This window comes from Sciurus vulgaris (genome assembly GCF_902686455.1).
Source record: "Sciurus vulgaris genome assembly, chromosome: 6".
Classification (NCBI taxonomy): domain Eukaryota; kingdom Metazoa; phylum Chordata; class Mammalia; order Rodentia; family Sciuridae; genus Sciurus; species Sciurus vulgaris.
This window is the reverse complement of record NC_136466.1, coordinates 70786495-70807217: the sequence shown is the minus strand read 5'-3', so window position 1 is coordinate 70807217 and position 20723 is coordinate 70786495. Positions and strand designations below refer to the sequence as shown.

Sequence of the window (20723 nt, the reverse complement as noted above, 5' to 3'; positions counted from 1 at the left end):
AGCCACTGAGATTTCAGTGTGTACCACTGCATCCAGCTTTACTCGGCTTTTGATATGGAATTATTAATTTTACTAGATTCAATATTGAATAAAATTATACAAAAATGCTCTTATTATATTTGAAAGGAAAATAAAAATATTGCCATATTCACAAGTAAAATTTACTGCTCTTTGAGATTTTCATGTGGCTCACTCATATCAAACTTCAGGGAAATAAGAATTGGGAGCAATGCAAGAAAGAAATGTAAGTAAGAATATTTCACTGTTCACCAGAACTTTCTCACTGAATTATGTGCTTTCCTTGGATCTTGATATTTTTCATTTGGATTTGAGTATGAGGATGGTAACCTAATAAAAACTGGGATATTTCTAATCAACTTCTTTCTACTGCATCTGAGGACTGAGGTCACTCTTTCAGCTTAAAAAGTTGATCTTTTTCCAGAGCCACATGGATCGGCAAGGAAACTAATTTGTCAATGCTAATTTGTAGTAATTTGCCCCACCTAATTTTAGATGCAATGAAAGACTTTCAAAATGTAGATAAGACTTTGGTAATTTGGAAGATACTAACTGAAAATACTCAATTTCAGCCATCAATCTGGAAGAGTGTTGGTGATTTTCTTGTTTTGGAGAAAATAAATGCGCAGAAAGAACGCGGGGTGGTGCTGTAACCTTAGAAGTAGAAGGAACAAAATCCAACTGCTGGCGGCAGGTTTAGCCAGACACTCAGATAAAGAAGCAAGCAGGAAGAGGAGGCTTTCTAAGGCGGCTGTTCCGGGAAATCCAGGCCCTAGGATTGTTTACTTATCTCAGTATCAACGAGATATTGAGACATAAGAGTCAGCGACAACGTAAGCCGTAGCTGGAGCAGGTTTGCTGGGAGACCAGACGGCAATGGAAGCTGGAGAGGGAAAGGAGCTCCTTCTGAAACAAAGGCAAGTCCTGATATTCTTTGTTTTGCTGGGCATAGCTCTGGCTGGTTCTGAGAGTAGGCGCTATTCAGTGGCCGAGGAAATGGAGAGTGGCTTCTTTGTGGCCAATTTATTAAAAGACCTGGGGCTGGAAGTAGACGAACTGATTGTGCGGGGTCCCCAGGTTGTTTCCAAAGGGAAAAAACTGAATTTACAATTTGATAGGCAGACAGGGGATTTATTGTTAAATGAGAAACTGGACCGAGAGGAGTTATGCGGCCCCATGGAGCCCTGTGTATTACCTTTCCAATTGTTATTGGAAAATCCCTTGCAGTTTTTTCAGGCTGAGCTACAGATTAGGGACATAAATGATCATTCTCCTGTTTTCCTAGACAAAGAAATAATTTTGAAAATTTCAGAAAGCACCACACCTGGAACCACTTTCCTAATAGAACGTGCTCAGGATTTAGATGTAGGAAGCAATAGTCTCCAAAGTTACACAATCAGCCCCAATTTCTACTTTCATCTTATACTACAAGACAGTGCTGATGGCATATTACCACAGCTGGTGCTGGACAAAGCACTGGATCGTGAGGAACAGCCTGAGCTCAGGTTAACTCTTACAGCACTGGATGGCGGAACTCCACCCAGGTCTGGCACTGCCCTGGTCCTCATTGAAATCTTGGACATCAATGACAATGCCCCGGAGTTTACAAAAGTACTCTATGAGGTGCGGGTTCCGGAGAACAGTCCCATTGGATTGCACATTGCTACTGTCTCTGCTAGGGATTTAGATATTGGAGTTTATGGACAAATATCTTATGCATTTTTCCAAGCCTCTGAAGATATTCGCAAAACCTTTCAAATAAATGCAAAATCGGGAGAACTCCTTTTAACACAGAAACTGGATTTTGAATCAGTTCAGACTTACACTGTAAATATTCAGGCGACAGATGGTGGAGGCCTTTCTGCAAGTTCTGTGGTTCTTATCCAAGTGATAGACTTGAATGACAACCCTCCAGAACTGACCATGTCCACACTTCTCAATCAGATACCAGAAAACTTGCACGAAACCATAATTGCTATATTCAGTGTTTCAGATCCTGACTCGGGGGACAATGGAAGAACAGTTTGTTCCATCCAAGATGACCTTCCTTTCTTCCTGAAACCGTCTGTAGAGAACTTTTACACTCTTGTAACAAACACAGCCCTGGACCGGGAGACCAGGTCTGAGTATAATATCACCATCACGGTCAATGACATGGGAACACCCAGGCTGAAAATCCAGCATAGCATACTAATCCTCGTCTCCGACGTGAATGACAACGCCCCTGCCTTCTCGCAGACGTCCTACACGCTGTCGGTGCGCGAGAACAACCACCCCGCCCTGCACATAGGCAGCGTCAGCGCCACAGACAGAGACTCAGGCAGCAACGCCCAGCTGACCTACTCGCTGCTGCCGCCCCACGACCCGCACCTGCCCCTCGCCTCGCTGGTCTCCATCAACGCCGACAACGGCCAGCTGTTCGCGCTGAGGGCGCTGGACTTCGAGGCCCTGCAGGCGTTCGAGTTCCGCGTGGGCGCCACAGACCGAGGCTCGCCCGCGCTGAGCAGCCAGGCGCTGGTGCGCGTCGTGGTGCTGGACGACAACGACAACTCGCCCTTCGTGCTCTACCCGCTGCAGAACGCCTCTGCGCCCTGCACCGAGCTGGTGCCCAGGGCGGCAGAGCCGGGCTACCTGGTCACCAAGGTGGTGGCGGTGGACGGAGACTCAGGCCAGAACGCCTGGCTGTCGTTCCAGCTGCTCAAGGCCACGGAGCCCGGGCTGTTTGGCGTGTGGGCGCACAATGGCGAGGTGCGCACCGCCAGGCTGCTGAGCGAGCGCGACGCGGCCAGGCACAGGCTGGTGGTGCTGGTCAAGGACAATGGCGAGCCGCCGCTGTCTGCCAGCGTCACGCTGCACGTGCTGCTGGTGGATGGCTTCTCGCAGCCCTACCTGCCGCTGCCGGAAGTGGCGCCCGAGCGCGCGCAGGCCGACTCGCTGACAGTCTACTTGGTCATCGCCCTGGCCTCGGTGTCGTCGCTCTTCTTCTTTTCCGTGCTGGTGTTTGTGGCGGTGAGGCTGTGCAGGAGGAGCAGGGCGGCGCCCCTGGGTGTGTGCTCTGTGCCTGAGGGTCACTTTCCGGGCCACCTGGTGGATGTCAGTGGCACCGGGACCCTGTCCCAGAGCTACCAGTATGAGGTGTGTCTGATGGGAGGCTTAGGCACCAGCAAGTTCACAGTCCCGAAGCCTGTTATCCCGAACATCCTTGCTCAAGATGTAGAGAGAGTTAGTGATGAACATCCCAGTTTCAGGAATAGTTGTGAATTCAGTTAAATATCCAGACGGATCTACTGAGTCTGGTCCCAATTTGTGCAAAGTTCTGTTTTTATTGCTTCACCCATTGGAGATGTCGCTTCTCTCCTTTTCTTTCCTCTGCTCTACTCTCTTCTCCTCTCTCCTCCTCCTCCCCTCCCCCCTCTTCCCCTTCTCCCAACCCTTCTTCCTCCTCCTCTTCCTCCCTTCCTCCTCCTCCTCCTCTTCCTCTTCTTCTTCTTCTTCCTCTCTCTCTCTCTCTCTCTCTCTCTCTCTCTCTCTCTCTCTGTCACTCTCAAGTATCCTATTCCAATTCTGTGCACATTACTGATATTTCTAAATATGTGGGGTTGTGGTATAATTAATATATTTTTTGCCTTCCCTTTTTTATTTGTCTCATAACTTAGACTTAAAGTGTGAAAGTAAATTTTGTATTTTTGGAAATCTTTAATTTTTATTTAGAACACCTTACCCCAAACTCACATCCCCAGTTCATAGCTAATTTTGAAGTCCTACATTTAAAATATTTGCTACCATTACACAGGATAAAATTTCCCATCTGGAATATTTTGGGGTTTTATATCCTCTTCCCCTAGTGTAATTTGTATTCTGTGAACTCACATTGGCCAAACCCTTAACATAGGTATATTCATGAATAAGCTATACCCTCCATGCTTTTGTCTAATATGTACTTCTTTAAGTTATCCACATGTCAAAATTATTAGTTTAGTGAGAAGTCTGTTGGATTCTACAAAATATTTATATTACAAATTATCAATAAATTTTTGTCAAAAATTACTCAGCTGAGCAGTGACCCATTGCCAGTAACTCAGAAAATTGAAAGCTGAAGGCCAGCCTCAGCCACTTAGACCCTGCCTCAAAACAATACAAAGAACTAGGGATGCAGCCCAGATGTATAACACCCTGGGCTCAATCTCCAGTACAAAAATCACTCATATTCTAAAATTTAGTTAAATAGTACATATCCAGTGATTTTCAAAGGCATGCCAATTTTCATGTTTCCTATTTAAAGTAGTCTTTAAAAAATTCTCTGCTTATTCCAATCCTCCTTTTAAAAACCTGTTTTAATTATTTAAAACGCACTAACTGAGCCCTTCATCAACCCAAAAATATAACAGGGAATATATCTTTGTCTTTTACCAACTTTTAGAAAATTCACATGTAGCTTGGCTTTGCATTTTTCAGAATTTTCTGGTGCATTTATGATTCAGTTAGAAATAACCTGATGGTGGACAAAAAATGCATGCAGGTCCAGTAAGTCTATTTTTTGCACAGCTACTTGTATTTGTTCCCTTTAGTTCCCTGAGTTTTTCAATTTTTTGAAAGTTGTTTAAATCATGTTTGTCAATAGCTCCCCATTATGGCATGATTAACACAGTCACAAGAACATTTTAAGATCTTAATAAAAATTTTGAATGTCTGATTGAAAGAAAGAAGCTTTATTTCAGCTATGATGTATTAATATTTAAATATACTAAGATACTTAATGGTCAGTAGTTTTTCTGGAATTGAATACTCTCTGATATACAATGAATTATGTAATTTTGTATAATTGAACTTGTCACACATTATTTGTTGTCAAACATTATTTGGTTATCAGTCCTTAATGTCCCTTTCCTTCAACATACCTTTCCTTTTTTCTTACTGCTTAATTTCCTGTTCATTGGCTTAAGGGATACAAATGGGGAAATTATGTTATTCAATTTTATAATTCAAATATTCTTTAATTCCTTAATGATTCATCCAACTTTCTTCATTTCTTGCAGTTTAATTTCTGATTTATATGTTAAATGAATTTTAATCAGTGTTATTCAGTCTATCTTTGCATTTATATATAATTTTATGCATATTTGAATATGATTAAAATTACAATATAAATTTTGAAAGTCTCATTTTGAGATTAGCAGTGACAAACAGCACTATCTTGGTTATCTAAGGCAGAAGGATCACAGATTCAAGGCCAGCTTGAGCAACTTAGTGAGATCCTGTCATAAAATAAAATAACAAAAAAAATTTTGGGGGATATGACTCAGTGGTAGAGCACCTCTAGGGTCAATCCTCAGTAAGATAAAAAAAAGTTTCTGATAATCACTCTTATCACTTGCAGGACCTTGAGTAAGTTACCATTTTCCATCCCCAAATGATAACAGCTGTTTCAATTATGATAAAATAAATAGTATAAATATAAAAACTATAATGAATGTTTTTTTAGCATTACTAAGAATAGACACAATAGATGCACTAGCATATGTATTCCTGATAATTGTGTCAAAATACAAAGGAGGTTAAATTGAACACATGATGTTTGCATTGTTTTTTATATTGTCCCACAACCTTACATGGCCTTTATTCTTAGAATAAAATCTAAGCACACATTATTTGAGCTGCATTTATCTCTGTAGCCTTCTCTTCTCACCTACTTTTGAGACACTAAGTTCTGCATACACTCTTCTTCCTTACTAGATTAGTCATGCTTTTCTCTCTCAGGAACTTCACATATTATACAGTCGGCCTGACATACCTCTTTTCATCCATGTTCCAAACTAAATGGTGCATCTTTGGGAGATACTTTCTTAACCACTCCGCTTTAAGTTAGGTCTTTTTATTGTATGTTTTCAGTGCACTGAGTACATTTCCTACACAACACTTCTCACACTGAACATCTACTTAAAGTCTGTACATCCATTAGATATAAAAATATATTTATATTGTCTTTTACCACTACATGTCTAACTTCTACAAATTCAATATCTATGAAAATAAGTTAATGCAGATTAAAATAATAATTGAAATATTACTATGAAATAAGGAGAGAACACTCAAGTGTTCATTGAAGGTGAAAACATAGAATTAGGCATTTGTAGCCCTCTGATCTACCCCTTGATATGACCTGTTATAATTTTTTACCACCTTGTATTTCATAGTGTTTTTCTGACTATAAATGCAACTCTCGCACATTTTACAAATTTTGGAAAATAAAATAACAAATAGGATTTCTAATCATGTTCTCGTTTAGAGAAAAATTTTAAATTTCTATGTAATGATTACAGAGTGAGGGTAGTAACCTATGTGTACACTTCTGCAAAATAATGTGAGGATTCTACTAGGAACAATAACTTCTTCAAGAGCTCATTTTACTTCTCTAGGTTATGTTTATTTAACTCATATGACAGGAGAAGATCTTCTAGTAGCCTCAACTGAATTTGATAAGGGGGATAAGCAATATAAAAAATCAAGAACAAAACCCATCTTTCGCTAAAGTTTAAAACTGCGAGCGAACGCATGGTGGCGCTGTTGACTAAAAAGGTGAATTAAATCACACGCACACGGTATTCCTGGCGCACGGATCCAGTGCAATAAACTAGGGTTTGTGAAACAGTGCAGATTTTTAAGCAAGCAAACTGAGCCTCTGGAAAGGATTATTACCAGGTTGAGAATTCCAAGACTTTGCATTTCTCAGAGCCTTCTGAAACTCGGTTTGGCGACATTTCTTGGAAGAACATAGCAGGAAGTGCAATGGCGGCCAGAGGGGACAGCTTTCTCAGACAAAGGCAAGTCCTGCTTTTCTTTGTTTTTCTGGGTGGGTTTCTGGCTGGGTTTGAGTCAAGACGCTATTCTGTGGCTGAGGAAAAAGAGAGGGGCTTTTTAATAGCCAATCTAGCAAAGGATCTGGGACTGACGGTAGAGGACCTGGTCGCAAGGGGGGCCCAAGTTGTGTCTAAAGGAAACAAACAGCATTTTCAGTTCAGTCATCACACCGGTGATCTGCTTCTGATGGAGAAATTGGACCGGGAGGAGCTATGTGGTCCTACAGAGTCATGTATACTGCATTTTCAGGTATTATTGCAAAATCCTTTCCAGTTAATTACACAGGAACTCCAAGTCATAGATGTAAATGATCATGCTCCAGTATTCTTTGAAAATGAAATGGAGCTGAAAATCCCTGAAAACTCTCCACCAGGAACGGTAATTCCTTTAGAATATGCTGAGGATTTGGATGTAGGAAGAAACAGTCTCCAAAACTACACGATTACTCCCAATCCCCATTTTCATGTTCTCATGCGCAGTCGGAGAGATGGAAGGAAGTACCCAGAACTAGTACTGGACAAAGCACTGGATCGGGAGGAGGAGCCAGAGTTCAGCTTAACACTCATGGCGCTGGATGGCGGCTCGCCTCCACGGTCTGGAACAGCCCAGATCCACATCCTGGTCTTAGACATAAATGACAATGCCCCAGAATTTGCACAGTCCCTCTATGATGTTCAAATTCTAGAGAATATCCCTGTTAATTCTGTCATTGTCACTGTTTCAGCTTCTGATTTAGATATAGGAAATTTTGGGACAATATCATATGCATTTTTTCATGCTTCAGAAGAAATTCTCAAAACTTTCCAACTAAATCCTATTACCGGTGATATGCAACTAGTTAAATATTTGAATTTTGAAGCAATAAATACTTATGAAGTCGACATAGAGGCCAAGGATGGTGGGGGTCTTTCAGGAAAATGTACAGTCATGATTCAGGTGGTTGATGTGAATGACAACCCACCAGAACTGACCTTTTCCTCAGTTAACAGTCCTATCCCTGAGAATTCGGTAGAGACAGTGGTGGCAATTTTCAGTGTTTCTGATCTAGACTCTGGAGATAACGGAAGAGTGAGGTGTTCCATCCCAAACAATCTCCCCTTCGTCCTGAAACCATCTGTAGAGAATTTTTACACCCTAATGTCTGAAGGAACGTTGGACAGGGAAAGCAGAGCAGAATACAACATCACCATCACAGTCACTGACTTGGGGACACCCAGGCTGGAAACCGAACACAGCATACTAATCCTCGTCTCCGACGTGAATGACAACGCCCCTGCCTTCTCGCAGACGTCCTACACGCTGTCGGTGCGCGAGAACAACAGCCCCGCCCTGCACATAGGCGGCGTCAGCGCCACAGACAGAGACTCAGGCAGCAACGCCCAGCTGACCTACTCGCTGCTGCCGCCCCACGACCCGCACCTGCCCCTCGCCTCGCTGGTCTCCATCAACGCCGACAACGGCCAGCTGTTCGCGCTGAGGGCGCTGGACTTCGAGGCCCTGCAGGCGTTCGAGTTCCGCGTGGGCGCCACAGACCGAGGCTCGCCCGCGCTGAGCAGCCAGGTGCTGGTGCGCGTCGTGGTGCTGGACGACAACGACAACTCGCCCTTCGTGCTCTACCCGCTGCAGAACGCCTCTGCGCCCTGCACCGAGCTGGTGCCCAGGGCGGCAGAGCCGGGCTACCTGGTCACCAAGGTGGTGGCGGTGGACGGAGACTCAGGCCAGAACGCCTGGCTGTCGTTCCAGCTGCTCAAGGCCACGGAGCCCGGGCTGTTTGGCGTGTGGGCGCACAATGGCGAGGTGCGCACCGCCAGGCTGCTGAGCGAGCGCGACGCGGCCAGGCACAGGCTGGTGGTGCTGGTCAAGGACAATGGCGAGCCGCCGCTGTCTGCCAGCGTCACGCTGCACGTGCTGCTGGTGGATGGCTTCTCGCAGCCCTACCTGCCGCTGCCGGAAGTGGCGCCCGAGCGCGCGCAGGCCGACTCGCTGACAGTCTACTTGGTCATCGCCCTGGCCTCGGTGTCGTCGCTCTTCTTCTTTTCCGTGCTGGTGTTTGTGGCGGTGAGGCTGTGCAGGAGGAGCAGGGCTGCGACGATGGGTGTGTGCTCTGTGCCTGAGGGCCACTTTCCTGGCCACCTGGTGGATGTCAGTGGCACCGGGACCCTGTCCCAGAGTTACCAGTATGAGGTGTGTCTGATGGGAAGCTCAGGGACCAGTGATTTCAAATTTTAGAGTCCGATTATCTCCACTGGTGTGGTTCAAGACCCTTAGTACCATTGTTTTAAAATTGCAATTGTAGAGATAAATTTCATTAACAGAAGAAACAAAAAGTACTTTTGTGGCTATGGATGTTTCCTTTTAAAATCAAGAAACTTTAGTTGATAAAATATTTTGTTATATATAGACTTCACTTTCTATGTAGGTATATGTTCATCCATCATATTTTCCTTTTTTCTGCTTCATGTCTTATCAATGCAGTCTTAATGCTTCTTTTTCTAATAGGGGAGCCAAAATAAGTTCATTATTTATTAATGGTGATTTCAAATATGTTTATTTCATAACATTTCAAATTATATATTTCAAAGCAGTGAAGACAGTTTCAAATAATAAATTTAGTAATTTATTCTGTTCAATGTTTATTCATATGCTGTTTGTTTATTTTCCTAAAGCTGCTTGGTCCATAGTTAATGAAGTTTGAGGATTAATAAGATGTAAGATATAGTAATGTACCATCTTTTTAGGGGCATAATAGTCAAATGAAAGTAATACATTTAATTTTTTCTGTATTAACACTTTCAATCAATATTTCCATACTATATACATTATTATGACCCAAGTGGACAAACATTTTAGACAAATGCAGCCAATTACTCTCAGATAGGTACTTTTTAGGGTTGCTTAAAGTGTATTCATGATGACTGAGGGAAAAATTAAACCTAAGCCATTTTAAACAACTGATTGTTCTTTCCATTTTTTATGAAACTTTATTTAGTAAGGCATCTGATGGGATGACAGTTTGGTTTGTAAATTCTGGTATGTAAATGTAAAGACCTGAGGGCCTTTTTATCCCAGGAATATACACAGATATATGATCTTTAAATGTTTTATAGGAAAAGCAGTGTCCCATCAAGTTGTACTTTATTATTTTTACCTACTTACCATATATAGTGATTTAGAAGGGAAATAGTTTGCTTCCTGTCTTGATTGCCTTCTTCAGATTGCAGTCGGACATGATTTAGGATTATTTATGGACTCCCTGGTATGAAAACTGCCATCCACATCAGTATTTTACCTCCTATATTATAATTAAAAGGTAGGCATCATTCCACATATTAAATGTAGTTATAATCACATTTAAATTATGTTGGGCGAGAGGTATAGCTTAGTGGTAGAGCATGTTTTTAGTATTTAGTATGCAGAAGGCCTTGGGTTCAATCCCCGGTACAAAAAGGAAGAAAAAAAAAGCATAAGAGAAAAGGTGAAGGTGTCAATTAATGGAACAGCATCAAATGCATAAATAACCTTAATAATTAGAAAAATAATAGTCTTTTTATTCTATGTTTCTTATAGAGAACTTTCGATGTGGATCTTTAGATCATTTTTTTCTTCTTTTCAAACTTAGCTGATAGTCTATGAAGATAAGGAAAAAGAAACATTCATCAACATATATCTTTATTTGGCTTCCTTAGTATCTAATAGTATCAGAGCAATGGGAGTATTCAATTGTGGGAATTATAGAGGGCAGTTAATTCTTCTGGGGGGCCAATATGGTATATGAGCTGAGAATAAATTTAGAAGGGCCATGTGTGCTGAAGAGCTATTTAGACATTGAAGACAGTAGACCAGATTTAATACATAGATGGATTGAACTACACATTGTTAATAAAGTGAACAGTCAGAAACAGTCAGAAAAGATAATCTGGACTAAAATTGAATATCAGAAATAATAACACCTTACTCTTGATTTGAAATACATATATTTTTATTCCTGGGTAGTCAGGGACCATTTATTCTTTTATTTGAAGAACTTCCAAAATTTTCTTTACCTGGATATTTTATTAAATTCAGAAGAGAGAGGGACTACCACATGTATATTACTATTGTTGCCACTTTTTGGAATTCCATAAACTGAAAATCTGTTCCAAGGGAAAAGGCATGACTTTGTATATTAATAATTTTATAGGAATTTTGTTCTGGAAGTGATAAATCCATTACTGACAATTGATTACAAATTGATATTTCAATTTTCCAAAAAGAAGAGAAATCAAATAAAAATTTGAATCCTCTTACTCGAGAATACACTAAATAAACTTAGTAGACTTTTAGTTTGAAAAGTATTTCTTTTTCATTCATAGTTGAATTTATAGCACATAGCACAATGCCTCATACATAATAGATGCTCAATTTGTTTATTAAATAAATAATTTCAGAACGTTTGGGAAATCATGGAATATTCTAAGCACTTATTTACTTGAAACTTATTTACACATTGAATTTTGAAAGAACTATCTGTATTCAGAAAGGAATATATAATTCCTTTAAATAGTATAAGAATAATTATAATCTCTATGGAATCAATTTATAATTTAATGATCTCCCTTTGCTTGTTGAAGCTTCTGAAAACCCAGAGAACTATAGAATAATAGGTTAATCTCAAATCTGGTTCAGAATTGACTTGCCGATTTTAGGGACAAAGAAGAAATTAAATACAAGAGCTTTCTGTTCCACATATTAACCTCCTGAAATCTGTATGTGCTGGCTTTTAATTCATGCATCTACTGAATTTTGGTTAGTCTTTATTGTATCAAAATTAAATGAAATTTTCAAGATCCCAAAGACTCAAAAAGCTTTCAAAGTAACAATCTATTTGAGAAAATAATTCTAGATAGTATACACTGTCCATCTTTTTCTGCAAACATATCAATTCAGAAATAATTTAGTTATTTGATATTCACAATCAAATTTTTAATGATGAAAAGCAAAAGGATGTAATTAATTTTAAATTTTTATGTGGGGTTGTCATAAGACTAAGCTATGCTTCAAATATCAATTACATATAAATAAATACCAATTAGTCTAGTGAAGTAACTCTAATTTTCCTTCTTTATTCTTAAATGTTATTTTCTTGCAAATGAAAGTTTTTTTTAAAAACATGACAGTTTTTCTTTACATCCCACTACTTGTTTCTGGGAGTACCTTTGTTTCTTGGAGTAGATTGTTAGATTTTTAGACATAAATCTACCAGTCATAATTTGCATTATTTTATGTCAAATACATATATGCTTAACCAATAGTTTGGTTGATTATATAAACTTAAAAATTACATTCATTTTCTTTCTGTTATTTGGGTATTCAACCCTGTTGCTGAAAATTTTAATGTCAATCTACTTCTCAGTATCTTTTATCCGAAAATCTCTTTATTCTCATATCAATTTTTCTTTATTTTTGATGTTCTGATATTTGCTAATTCCCAAACTAAGATTCATTTAATATACTAAATTTTTTATTTATATAAATATTTTCTTTTTCAAATTTTGTTTGACAAATTTTCATAGCAACTTGTTCTTATTTTCCAATTGCTATTTTTTTGAATAAATTAAGTATCTTTTGAGTTCTTTCCATGTTGTTCTGAATCTCTATTTCTAATGGTAGAGAAACAACTCTTATTTGTTGAGTCTGGTTTTCATTTGTTGAGTCTGTTTTAATGTTGCTATTCTGCCCAACATGCTTGTTGATATTTTTTTGATAACTTATCTCTATTGGAGGTTTCCTTCATACTAGTACTATTTTAGACATAGAGAGAAAGGAGAATAGTACTCAAAGTGGTGTCTTCTCTGCCTTCTTCAAATCCAAGTCCTAATAAGGAAGCTTGGTTCAACTTTGCCACACAGTGGTAGAAGTTCTGCACCCAGCCCTAAAGATGTGTTTGAGCTGGCCCAATTTTCCTTGGGGTACACCATTTTGCATTTGCTGTATGAAGCAAAAATATCAGAGAACATCACCTTCTGCATCTTGGTTATCATGTTATCTGTTAATCTGGTAGACATGATAGCTAATGGAGAAAAATTTAAATTTAGTCTTTAGTGTAAATAACCTGATTTTAAAGAAAATTGAATTATAACTGAAGTAATTGATGCATGAGGAGTATATGCAAAAACCATGGCTTTGATTCAGGTAAGAAGTATGCATGACAATGCTCAGAAAAAAATAACCCAAGATTCATCTTCTGAAATTTGCTTACTATTTTTAGAAAATGCATGGGGCTCTGGTGATAGTGCAAAATTGACTTGTACCTTCCAAGACAATTTCCTCCTCATGAAATCACCTGTCAAAAATTATTATTCTGGTAATGGCTACCAGACTGAATACCATCTCTGTCACCAGGGTAGAAATGTACATGCAGAAATATAGCACAAAATCACCAGACTATTTTCTGACATTATCAACAATTCCCTGACCAAAATCTCATGCATCTTATTATTACACAATAGAAGCATTTCTACCTTGTACTTTGATAGTGCCAGAAACAAAGACTACCTAGAGACTAATATCTAAATCATTCCCCCACTGCTGTCACAGGACATGCCACAGGACATGCCACAGGTCGTGCCCACATCAGCATGGGCCATAGAACTTATATGCTTTAACATTCATGGTTTTTAAGAATCTTGAGGAGTTTGAGTTCTAAAAGTGTTTGGGGACCCCTGCACTTTAGCATGTGACCCTCAAGACATGAAAAGTGAGTAGTTTACAAAAAAATTCACAAAAGCAATTCTTTAGTATTCCCTGAGCTGGTCAGGTAGAACAAAGTGTAACCTAAATTCCTAAAACTCATGAGTATTTTATCCATGATGTTTAGCATGCGAGTCTACAGCCTGGATATAGGAACATTTAAAGCACAGCTAGACACCTAAGTGACAGGAATATCCAGATACAGCTGGTTCTGCTTTTAGAATAACTGGAAATGTATTTGCCAGAGTCATCCTACTCCTCATCTAGGACTTCTTCCAGCCTTTTCTTCCCTTCCTTGAATCAAAGAAAGGTTCCTCACAGTCATGATCACTGATGGAACTCAGACTTCTTCCCATTCTCTATGCTTCTGTTCAGTATTATTTTGATGTGGAAGATGAAGAGAGACATTTCAGTTGACTATTATTCATAAGAAGGGCTTTCTGAGCATTTTTAGGAATATGAACATTAATAGGACTTATTTTGCCAGCTATGAATATGAAAATTTACTGACTGGACTATCAAGAACAAATGTGTTCAAATTTCTGAAGTCAATTGTCTCTAACTAATATGGGCTTCCCTTGAGAAAATACTTTGAGGAGGAACTTAGCTTCCAAAACAATTTAGGCTTTATAAAAAACCAAAATGTATTCACTAAATAGTTTGATTTGAGTATTTTTTAACTTAAATTTCATTATATCTGGGTAAATAGATTTCTTTTTTATTGTTTGAATTTCATTTTTTATTTGTTCTTCTTAGGTATACATGACAGTAGAGTGTATTTTGACGTATCTTACATACATGGAGTATAATTTCCGTTCTTGTGGTAGTACATGATGTGGAGTTACACTGGTTGTGTATTCATATATGAACATAAGAAAGTTATGTCCAATTCATTCTACTGTCTTTACTATTCCCATCTCCTCTCCCTTCCCTTCATTCCCCTTTGTCTAGTCCAATGAACTCTATTCTTCCGCTTCCCACCTTCCCTTGTTGTGGGTTAGTATCCATATTTCAGAGAATTTTTGACCTTTGTTTTTTTGGGGACTAGCTTATTTCACTTACTATGATATTCTCCAGTTCACTCATTTACTGGTAAATGTCATAATTTTATTCTTATTTAGGCTGAGTAGTGTTCCACTGTGTATACACACCACATTTTCTTTATCCATTCATCTATCAAAGGGCACCTAGGTTGGTTCCTATTCTGAAACCAGCTGCTATAAACATTGATGTGGCTGCATCACTATAGTATGCTGATTTTAAGTCCTTTAGGCATAAGCTAAGGAGTGGGATAACTTGGTAAAATGTTGGTCCCATTCCAAGTTTTCTAAGGAATATTCATAATGCTTTCCATAGTGCTTGTACTAATTTGCATTCCCACCAGCAATGTATGAATGAACCTTTTTCCCCACATCCTCACCAACATTTATTGTTACTCGTATTCTTGATAATTACCATTGTGACTGAAGTGAGAATAGTTTTGCTTTGCATTTCTCTGATTGCAAGAGTTGATGAACATTTTTCATATTTTTTTGACCATTCATATTTTTTTCTAAGAAGTGCCTGTTTAGTTCCTTTGCCCATTTATTGACTTGGTTTTTTTTTTTTTGGTGTGAAGTTTTTTGAGTTATTGTATAAGGAAATGGATTTCTTTATCCTGTGCCTCATTCTATTTTGTTTAAAATAGGTTAACTGGCAGCATTGAAGTTTTTTTTTTATATGACCTTTACTGAACTTATTCATCAGAGTGGAAAAATGTCTGTATGAAACCAAATGTTTGTTACTATAACTTCTAAATCACAATTAAAATCCAGTTTTTAAAAATATTCAGCTCAATCAAAACCCACTACTTCAGAATCAACAGCGCCTTTGAAGCCACAGTAACACTTAAATATGATTAAGATTCAAATGCAGAAATTTGGTTGGTTGGAAAGCTAATTAAACTTCCAACTTGCTCAAACAGAATTACAAAAAGGCAGAGATACAGTCCACTGGAATCACCAACACTGGACAGCTGTTAAGAGTATTAGAGTCCTGAGATAATAAGGAATCCAGGCATCCTTTAGACAGTCTTCTGTTGTCCTTTCTTTCCAATCAGAGATTTGTGAATATGTGGGATGACACCACCACCAGCAATTTTGGCCTTGATGAGAGAGTCCAATTCTTCATCTCCACAAATAGCAAGTTGCAAGTGACGAGGGGTGATATGCTTCACCTTTAAGTCTTTTGATGCATTTCCTTCCAGTTCAAGTACCTCTGTGGTGAGGTACTCCAGGATGACTGTGCTATACACAGTGTCAGTTATACTCACATGACCATGGCTGGTGTCCTAGATTTTAGGTGTCAATGAATACCACCCATTGGGAACTACAAGTCAGCTCTCTGTGAGTGGGAAACCTCCTTTGTCTTGACCTTTCTGGAGTCCTTCCCAGCCTTACCACCAGCCATCTCAAATTGTGCTGAAGCTCAAACAAGCAAGGCAGAGAAGAGGCTAGTCAGACACACAATGAGATCCTATCACCTACTTCTTCATTGCATAGCAATTCAAACTGTGCTCAGCACTGAAGTTTTGTTATCCAAGTTTGCTATTACAAAGAATTATTGTGGTACATTTTGCTGCAATTTACAATTTAAAAAGAATGAATATTTTTTGGATATCAGTGAAAATAGTTTCTATAGATTTCTAAAGAAATCTTTTCTCCATAAAAGGAATGAGAAAACAGACAGATGGTCAGATTCAATTTGCTCACATAATTGGATTTTAACAAAAGGCTTGAAGTATTATTAGGATGAGTTTATTGACTATTGATTTTAAATAATGGTGATTTTTATGGCATTTTAACTTACCCTATTCCCATCATCATCTCTCCAGCTTCACAATATCCCTAAAACCCAAAAGGTCATGATCACAGCAAAATCAAGCAGCTTGGAAGACACCAGAGGAGGCAGAATGGGGTTGGAACTCCTCCAGGACCTCACTGACAGAATTGTCATTATCTGATCTGTTTGGTGGCTTTGTGTAGGACTGCATTGGCAAAGTTGTCTTTATTTGACCTGAATCAGAGCTTGCCTAGTACAATTTTTGAAGGCATTTAGCAGCAATTATTTAAATTCGCAGAGTGGCAGATTAACAGTTTGGAGAAACAATAGGCTGACTTAAAAGGAAGATCTGGTAAATAATTCATAGGAGTTTGGAAAAGTTCTCATATATTACTGGGAATTCAGAAGGCCACATGCATGTGTAGGGCTCTACATATGGTCATGGTTATGTGCATGCTGAGCAGAGACCTGAGAGAGTCAAAAGATGTCACTTCAAGCTGACCTTGAGGCTCTATGCAAGTAGGAAGGGAAGGCTAAGTTAGAATTGTCAACAATCTAGCTGAATGTTTAAGATATACGCCAACATGCCCTTTAGCAAAGACTAGGAGATTTATTAAGTTTCTATGCATGTAAGGAAACCTCTGTTCAGTATTTGAGTGAGCTAAACTGAGACTTCAGTGTCCACATAAAAAAATAGGTTGCTTACAGAATTAGTTATGAAATTTCACTAAACAAGCAAAAACTTCAAACAGTAACCAAAAAAATCTAAGGGAGAGGTAGAATCTAATTTCCAGAGTTTCCACATTGTATTATTTAAAATATCCTGTCCTCGGCAAAAATTATGAAAAATGCAAAGAAAATATGACCCAAACACAGGAATAAAACAAGCAATAGAGCACCTCAGGAGGCTAAGGCTGGAGGATCATAAGTTCAAAGCCAGCCTTAGCAAAAGCAAGGCCCTAAGCAACTCAGTAAGTTGTTTCTAAATAAAATACAAAATAGGGCTGGGTATGTGGCTCAGTGATCGAGTGCCCCTGAGTTCAATCCCCGGTACCCACCCTGCAAAAAGCAATAGAAACCATCACTAAGGCAACACTTGCACACTAGTGATCGGGTTATAAATTAGTTCAGCCATTGTGGAATGGAATGTGGAGGTTCCTCAATAAACTAAAAATAGAATCACCATATTCTCTAGCAATCCTGCTTCTGGATAAATATTCAAAAGATTTAAAATTAGTATTTTAAATATTTGGAGCTTGGTATTTAGTTCAGTGATAGAGTATTTGCCTAGCATGTATGAGGCCCTGGGTTCAATCCCCAGCACCACAAAAATAATATGATCTATTCTTCCATGTAATTGCAACATTACTCATGATAGTCAATTCATGGAATTGACCCAAGTGTCTATCAATTCTATGAATGGATGAAGATAATGTGTGCAATCACAATAGAATACTACTCATTCTTTTCAAAAGAAGGCAATCCTGCCATTTGTAAAACCGTGTATAAGCCTGGAGGACATCATGCTAAATTAAGTCAGGCACATGAAGAAAAATACCTTATTTCCTCTCTTACGTGTGAAATTTAAAACAATAGGAACAAATAGACTCACAGACAATAATGTGGAGAGTAGGGAAAATGACAGATGTTGGTCAAAGGGCACAAAGTTTCAGTTAGACATGGAGTGTGAATGATAAGTATTTGAAGTGATAAATGCATTATTTAGCTTGAGTCAATTATTCTATATTTTATACATATATTGTTGCTGTCCAGCGGGACATAAAGACATGTACACCTCAGATTGTCATGAAGGAGCTTTTTTTTTAAATTTGGATAATACCCTCTATATATAAGCAGTCTCATGCATAAGCAATTTCGATCAGATATGTCCACCCAATCCTGTTAAAGCTCAAGCAATCATGAGCTCAAGCATACATGTAGCCAATTGTAAAAGCTTCCTGTTTTTCTCCAGGCATACCAAGCACACCCTTTGGCTCCCTGCCAGCCCACATCTCCCCCTGTTTGTTTATAAAAAGACTGTGCCTGACTTAGGTTGTCCATGACAGAGCAACATCCTTACCTGTCATCAGAAAATGAAGCTTACATCTTCATTCCCTGTCTTAGGTTGGTATGACGTCTTCACGAATCTTACCCATCTCTGACTACCAGTCTAGCATAGCCAAACTTGGGGGGAGGTTCCCACATAACCTGCTAAGTTGTAGGAGCCATTTGGGAAGGGTGCTAAGTCAGGAGAAAAGGGTACAGTAGGTACCCTAAAGTGGAATTAGTGGTAAGAATAGGAAGGATATAGATTGAAGAGTTAGTAAGAGGCAAAGGGCAAGGCAATGTCCTTTACTATCCCCCATAGGTAACATGGCTCCTCCATTAACATGGTGAGGGATCATCAACAGCAGCTGGAGGAACTTCCACATCTTCTTGTTGTTCTTGGTTTTCTATTGAGGAAGCCTTGACCAATCTTTCAGGCACCCAAATTGATGATTGTGTGTCCTGCGGGAAAACACAAACAGATCCTCGGGTCCAGATTAATACCGGATCTGGGCCTTTCCATTGTCCTGATAGAATGTCCTTCCAGAGCACTTGAGGTAGATGTTTTTTATTAGGCTCTGAATGATGGTCAGCAGCCGATCGGCCCTCAGAATCAAGATTTTAAAAATTTAAAATGAACAAGGCAACAGATAATTTGTCTTTTGGGGATCTGTATGATGCCCCTATCCCCCCTTTTTGCTTATAAAACATGTTTTTAAGTGTTAAATGGGCACGCTCAATAATGCTTTGTCCAGTAGGATTATAGGGAATTCCTGTGACATGTTGAATACCAAAGGTGGAACAAAATTGTTTAAAGGTCTGGGACGTATATCCAGGACCATTATCTGTTTTAATTTGTTTGGAGACTCCTAGGATGGAGAAAGAATGTAAACAGTGTGTTATTACATCTTTGGTTTTTTCTCCAGTGTGATCAGAGGTCATAATAAATCCTGAAAAGGTATCTATTGACACGTGAATGAATTGTAGTTTTCCAAATTCTGAATAATGAGTTACATCCATTTGCCAAATATGATTGGACTGAAGCCCTTTTGGATTTACTCCTAACGAGGGGTTAGGAATAAGTGTAGCACATTTAGCACAAGACTTGACTATGTCCTGAGCTGTTGCCTTAGTAATCTGATAGTGTAAACATAGAGTAGAAGCATTTACGTGCAATTTGGAATGAAATTTTTTTTTGCATTTTCAAGGGCATCAAAGATATGTGGGTCTCTGGTGGTCATGTCTGTTAAATCATTTTGTAAACTTAGAGGACCTGGAAGGCCAGTATGAGCCCGAACATGTCCAATAAAAAAAGGGCTTTTTCTATCTCAAAAAGTTTTTGTAAAGATTGTAAATACTTAGCGATGGTGGAAGTGAGGGAGAGCAGACCAGTTAATTCTAAATTTTGAATAGCATTAACAACATATTTGCTATCAGAGAATAGGTTAAAGGGCTCATGGTGGGTTCTGAATACTTCTATAGCTACTAATAGTTCTGTTTGTTGTGCAGATAGAGTATTAAACAGCAATGTTTCTGTAACATTATTTACAGTAATAGCACCCGTACCATTTTTTGATCCATCAGTAAATATAAGAGTAGCTCCTATAATAGGTTCTTTTCGGGTGACTTTGGGGAAAATTATAGGATGTTAACTCCAAAATTGGAGAAGAGGATCAGATGGCAAATGATTGTCAAACACAGCAGAAGTACTAGTAAAGACTATAGCCCATGAATTTGAATTATTAATAAGATATTGTATTTGATCAGTAGTATAAGGAGTAGTTATTGTCGAGGGATGTGACCCAAAGGTGGAAAGGGATACTTTTAATGCCCTAAGGATTAATTCTGCCACATATTCAGTAAACAAGGATAAGACCTCATTAGGGCCATAATTCATGTGAACCCATAGAATAGGACCCTTTTGCCAAAACACTCCTGTGGGTAACTTATTTGTGGCCAAGATAATGAATGATACAGGCTTATCTAGGTCAATACGATCAAGATGAACCTTTTCCATAGTTGTTTCAAAAAGCATAAGAGCTATTCAAGCCTTAGGGGTAAGCAACCGCTTAGAAAGGGTATCAGAATCACCTTTAAGAGTGTCAAACAGGGGGCCCAAACTTGAGGTGGGTAAGTGAAGGTAAGGTCTAATCCAGTTAATGTCACCTAATAGCTTTTGAAAGTCATTCAAAGTCTTCAGTTGGTCTACTTGAATACTAATTTTTGTGGGTTTAACCATAGTTGCATTTATG

The 20723-nt window shown here is 38.9% G+C and overlaps 2 protein-coding genes and 1 pseudogene across 3 annotated transcripts in view; 2 read left to right on the top strand and 1 right to left on the bottom strand.

The window, feature by feature from the left end:
• Nucleotides 1-760: 760 nt before the first annotated feature.
• Nucleotides 761-20723, top strand: part of LOC306664319 (uncharacterized protein) — a 116612-nt gene continuing 96649 nt past the window's right edge. Inside the window, 1 exon segment of the mRNA XM_079145152.1 lies at nucleotides 761-3283. Coding sequence (XP_079001278.1) covers nucleotides 895-3283 — 2389 coding nt within the window. The 5' untranslated portion in view covers nucleotides 761-894.
• Nucleotides 6283-12279, top strand: PCDHB3 (protocadherin beta 3). The gene has a single exon (XM_079144388.1). The coding sequence runs from the start codon at nucleotides 6805-6807 to the stop codon at nucleotides 9103-9105; it is 2301 nt and encodes a 766-aa protein (XP_079000514.1). The 5' UTR covers nucleotides 6283-6804; the 3' UTR covers nucleotides 9106-12279.
• On the bottom strand, nucleotides 15313-16135 carry LOC306663823 (histone H2A.Z-like; annotated as a pseudogene). Its single transcript has one exon. The product of its transcript is annotated as a histone H2A.Z-like (transcript).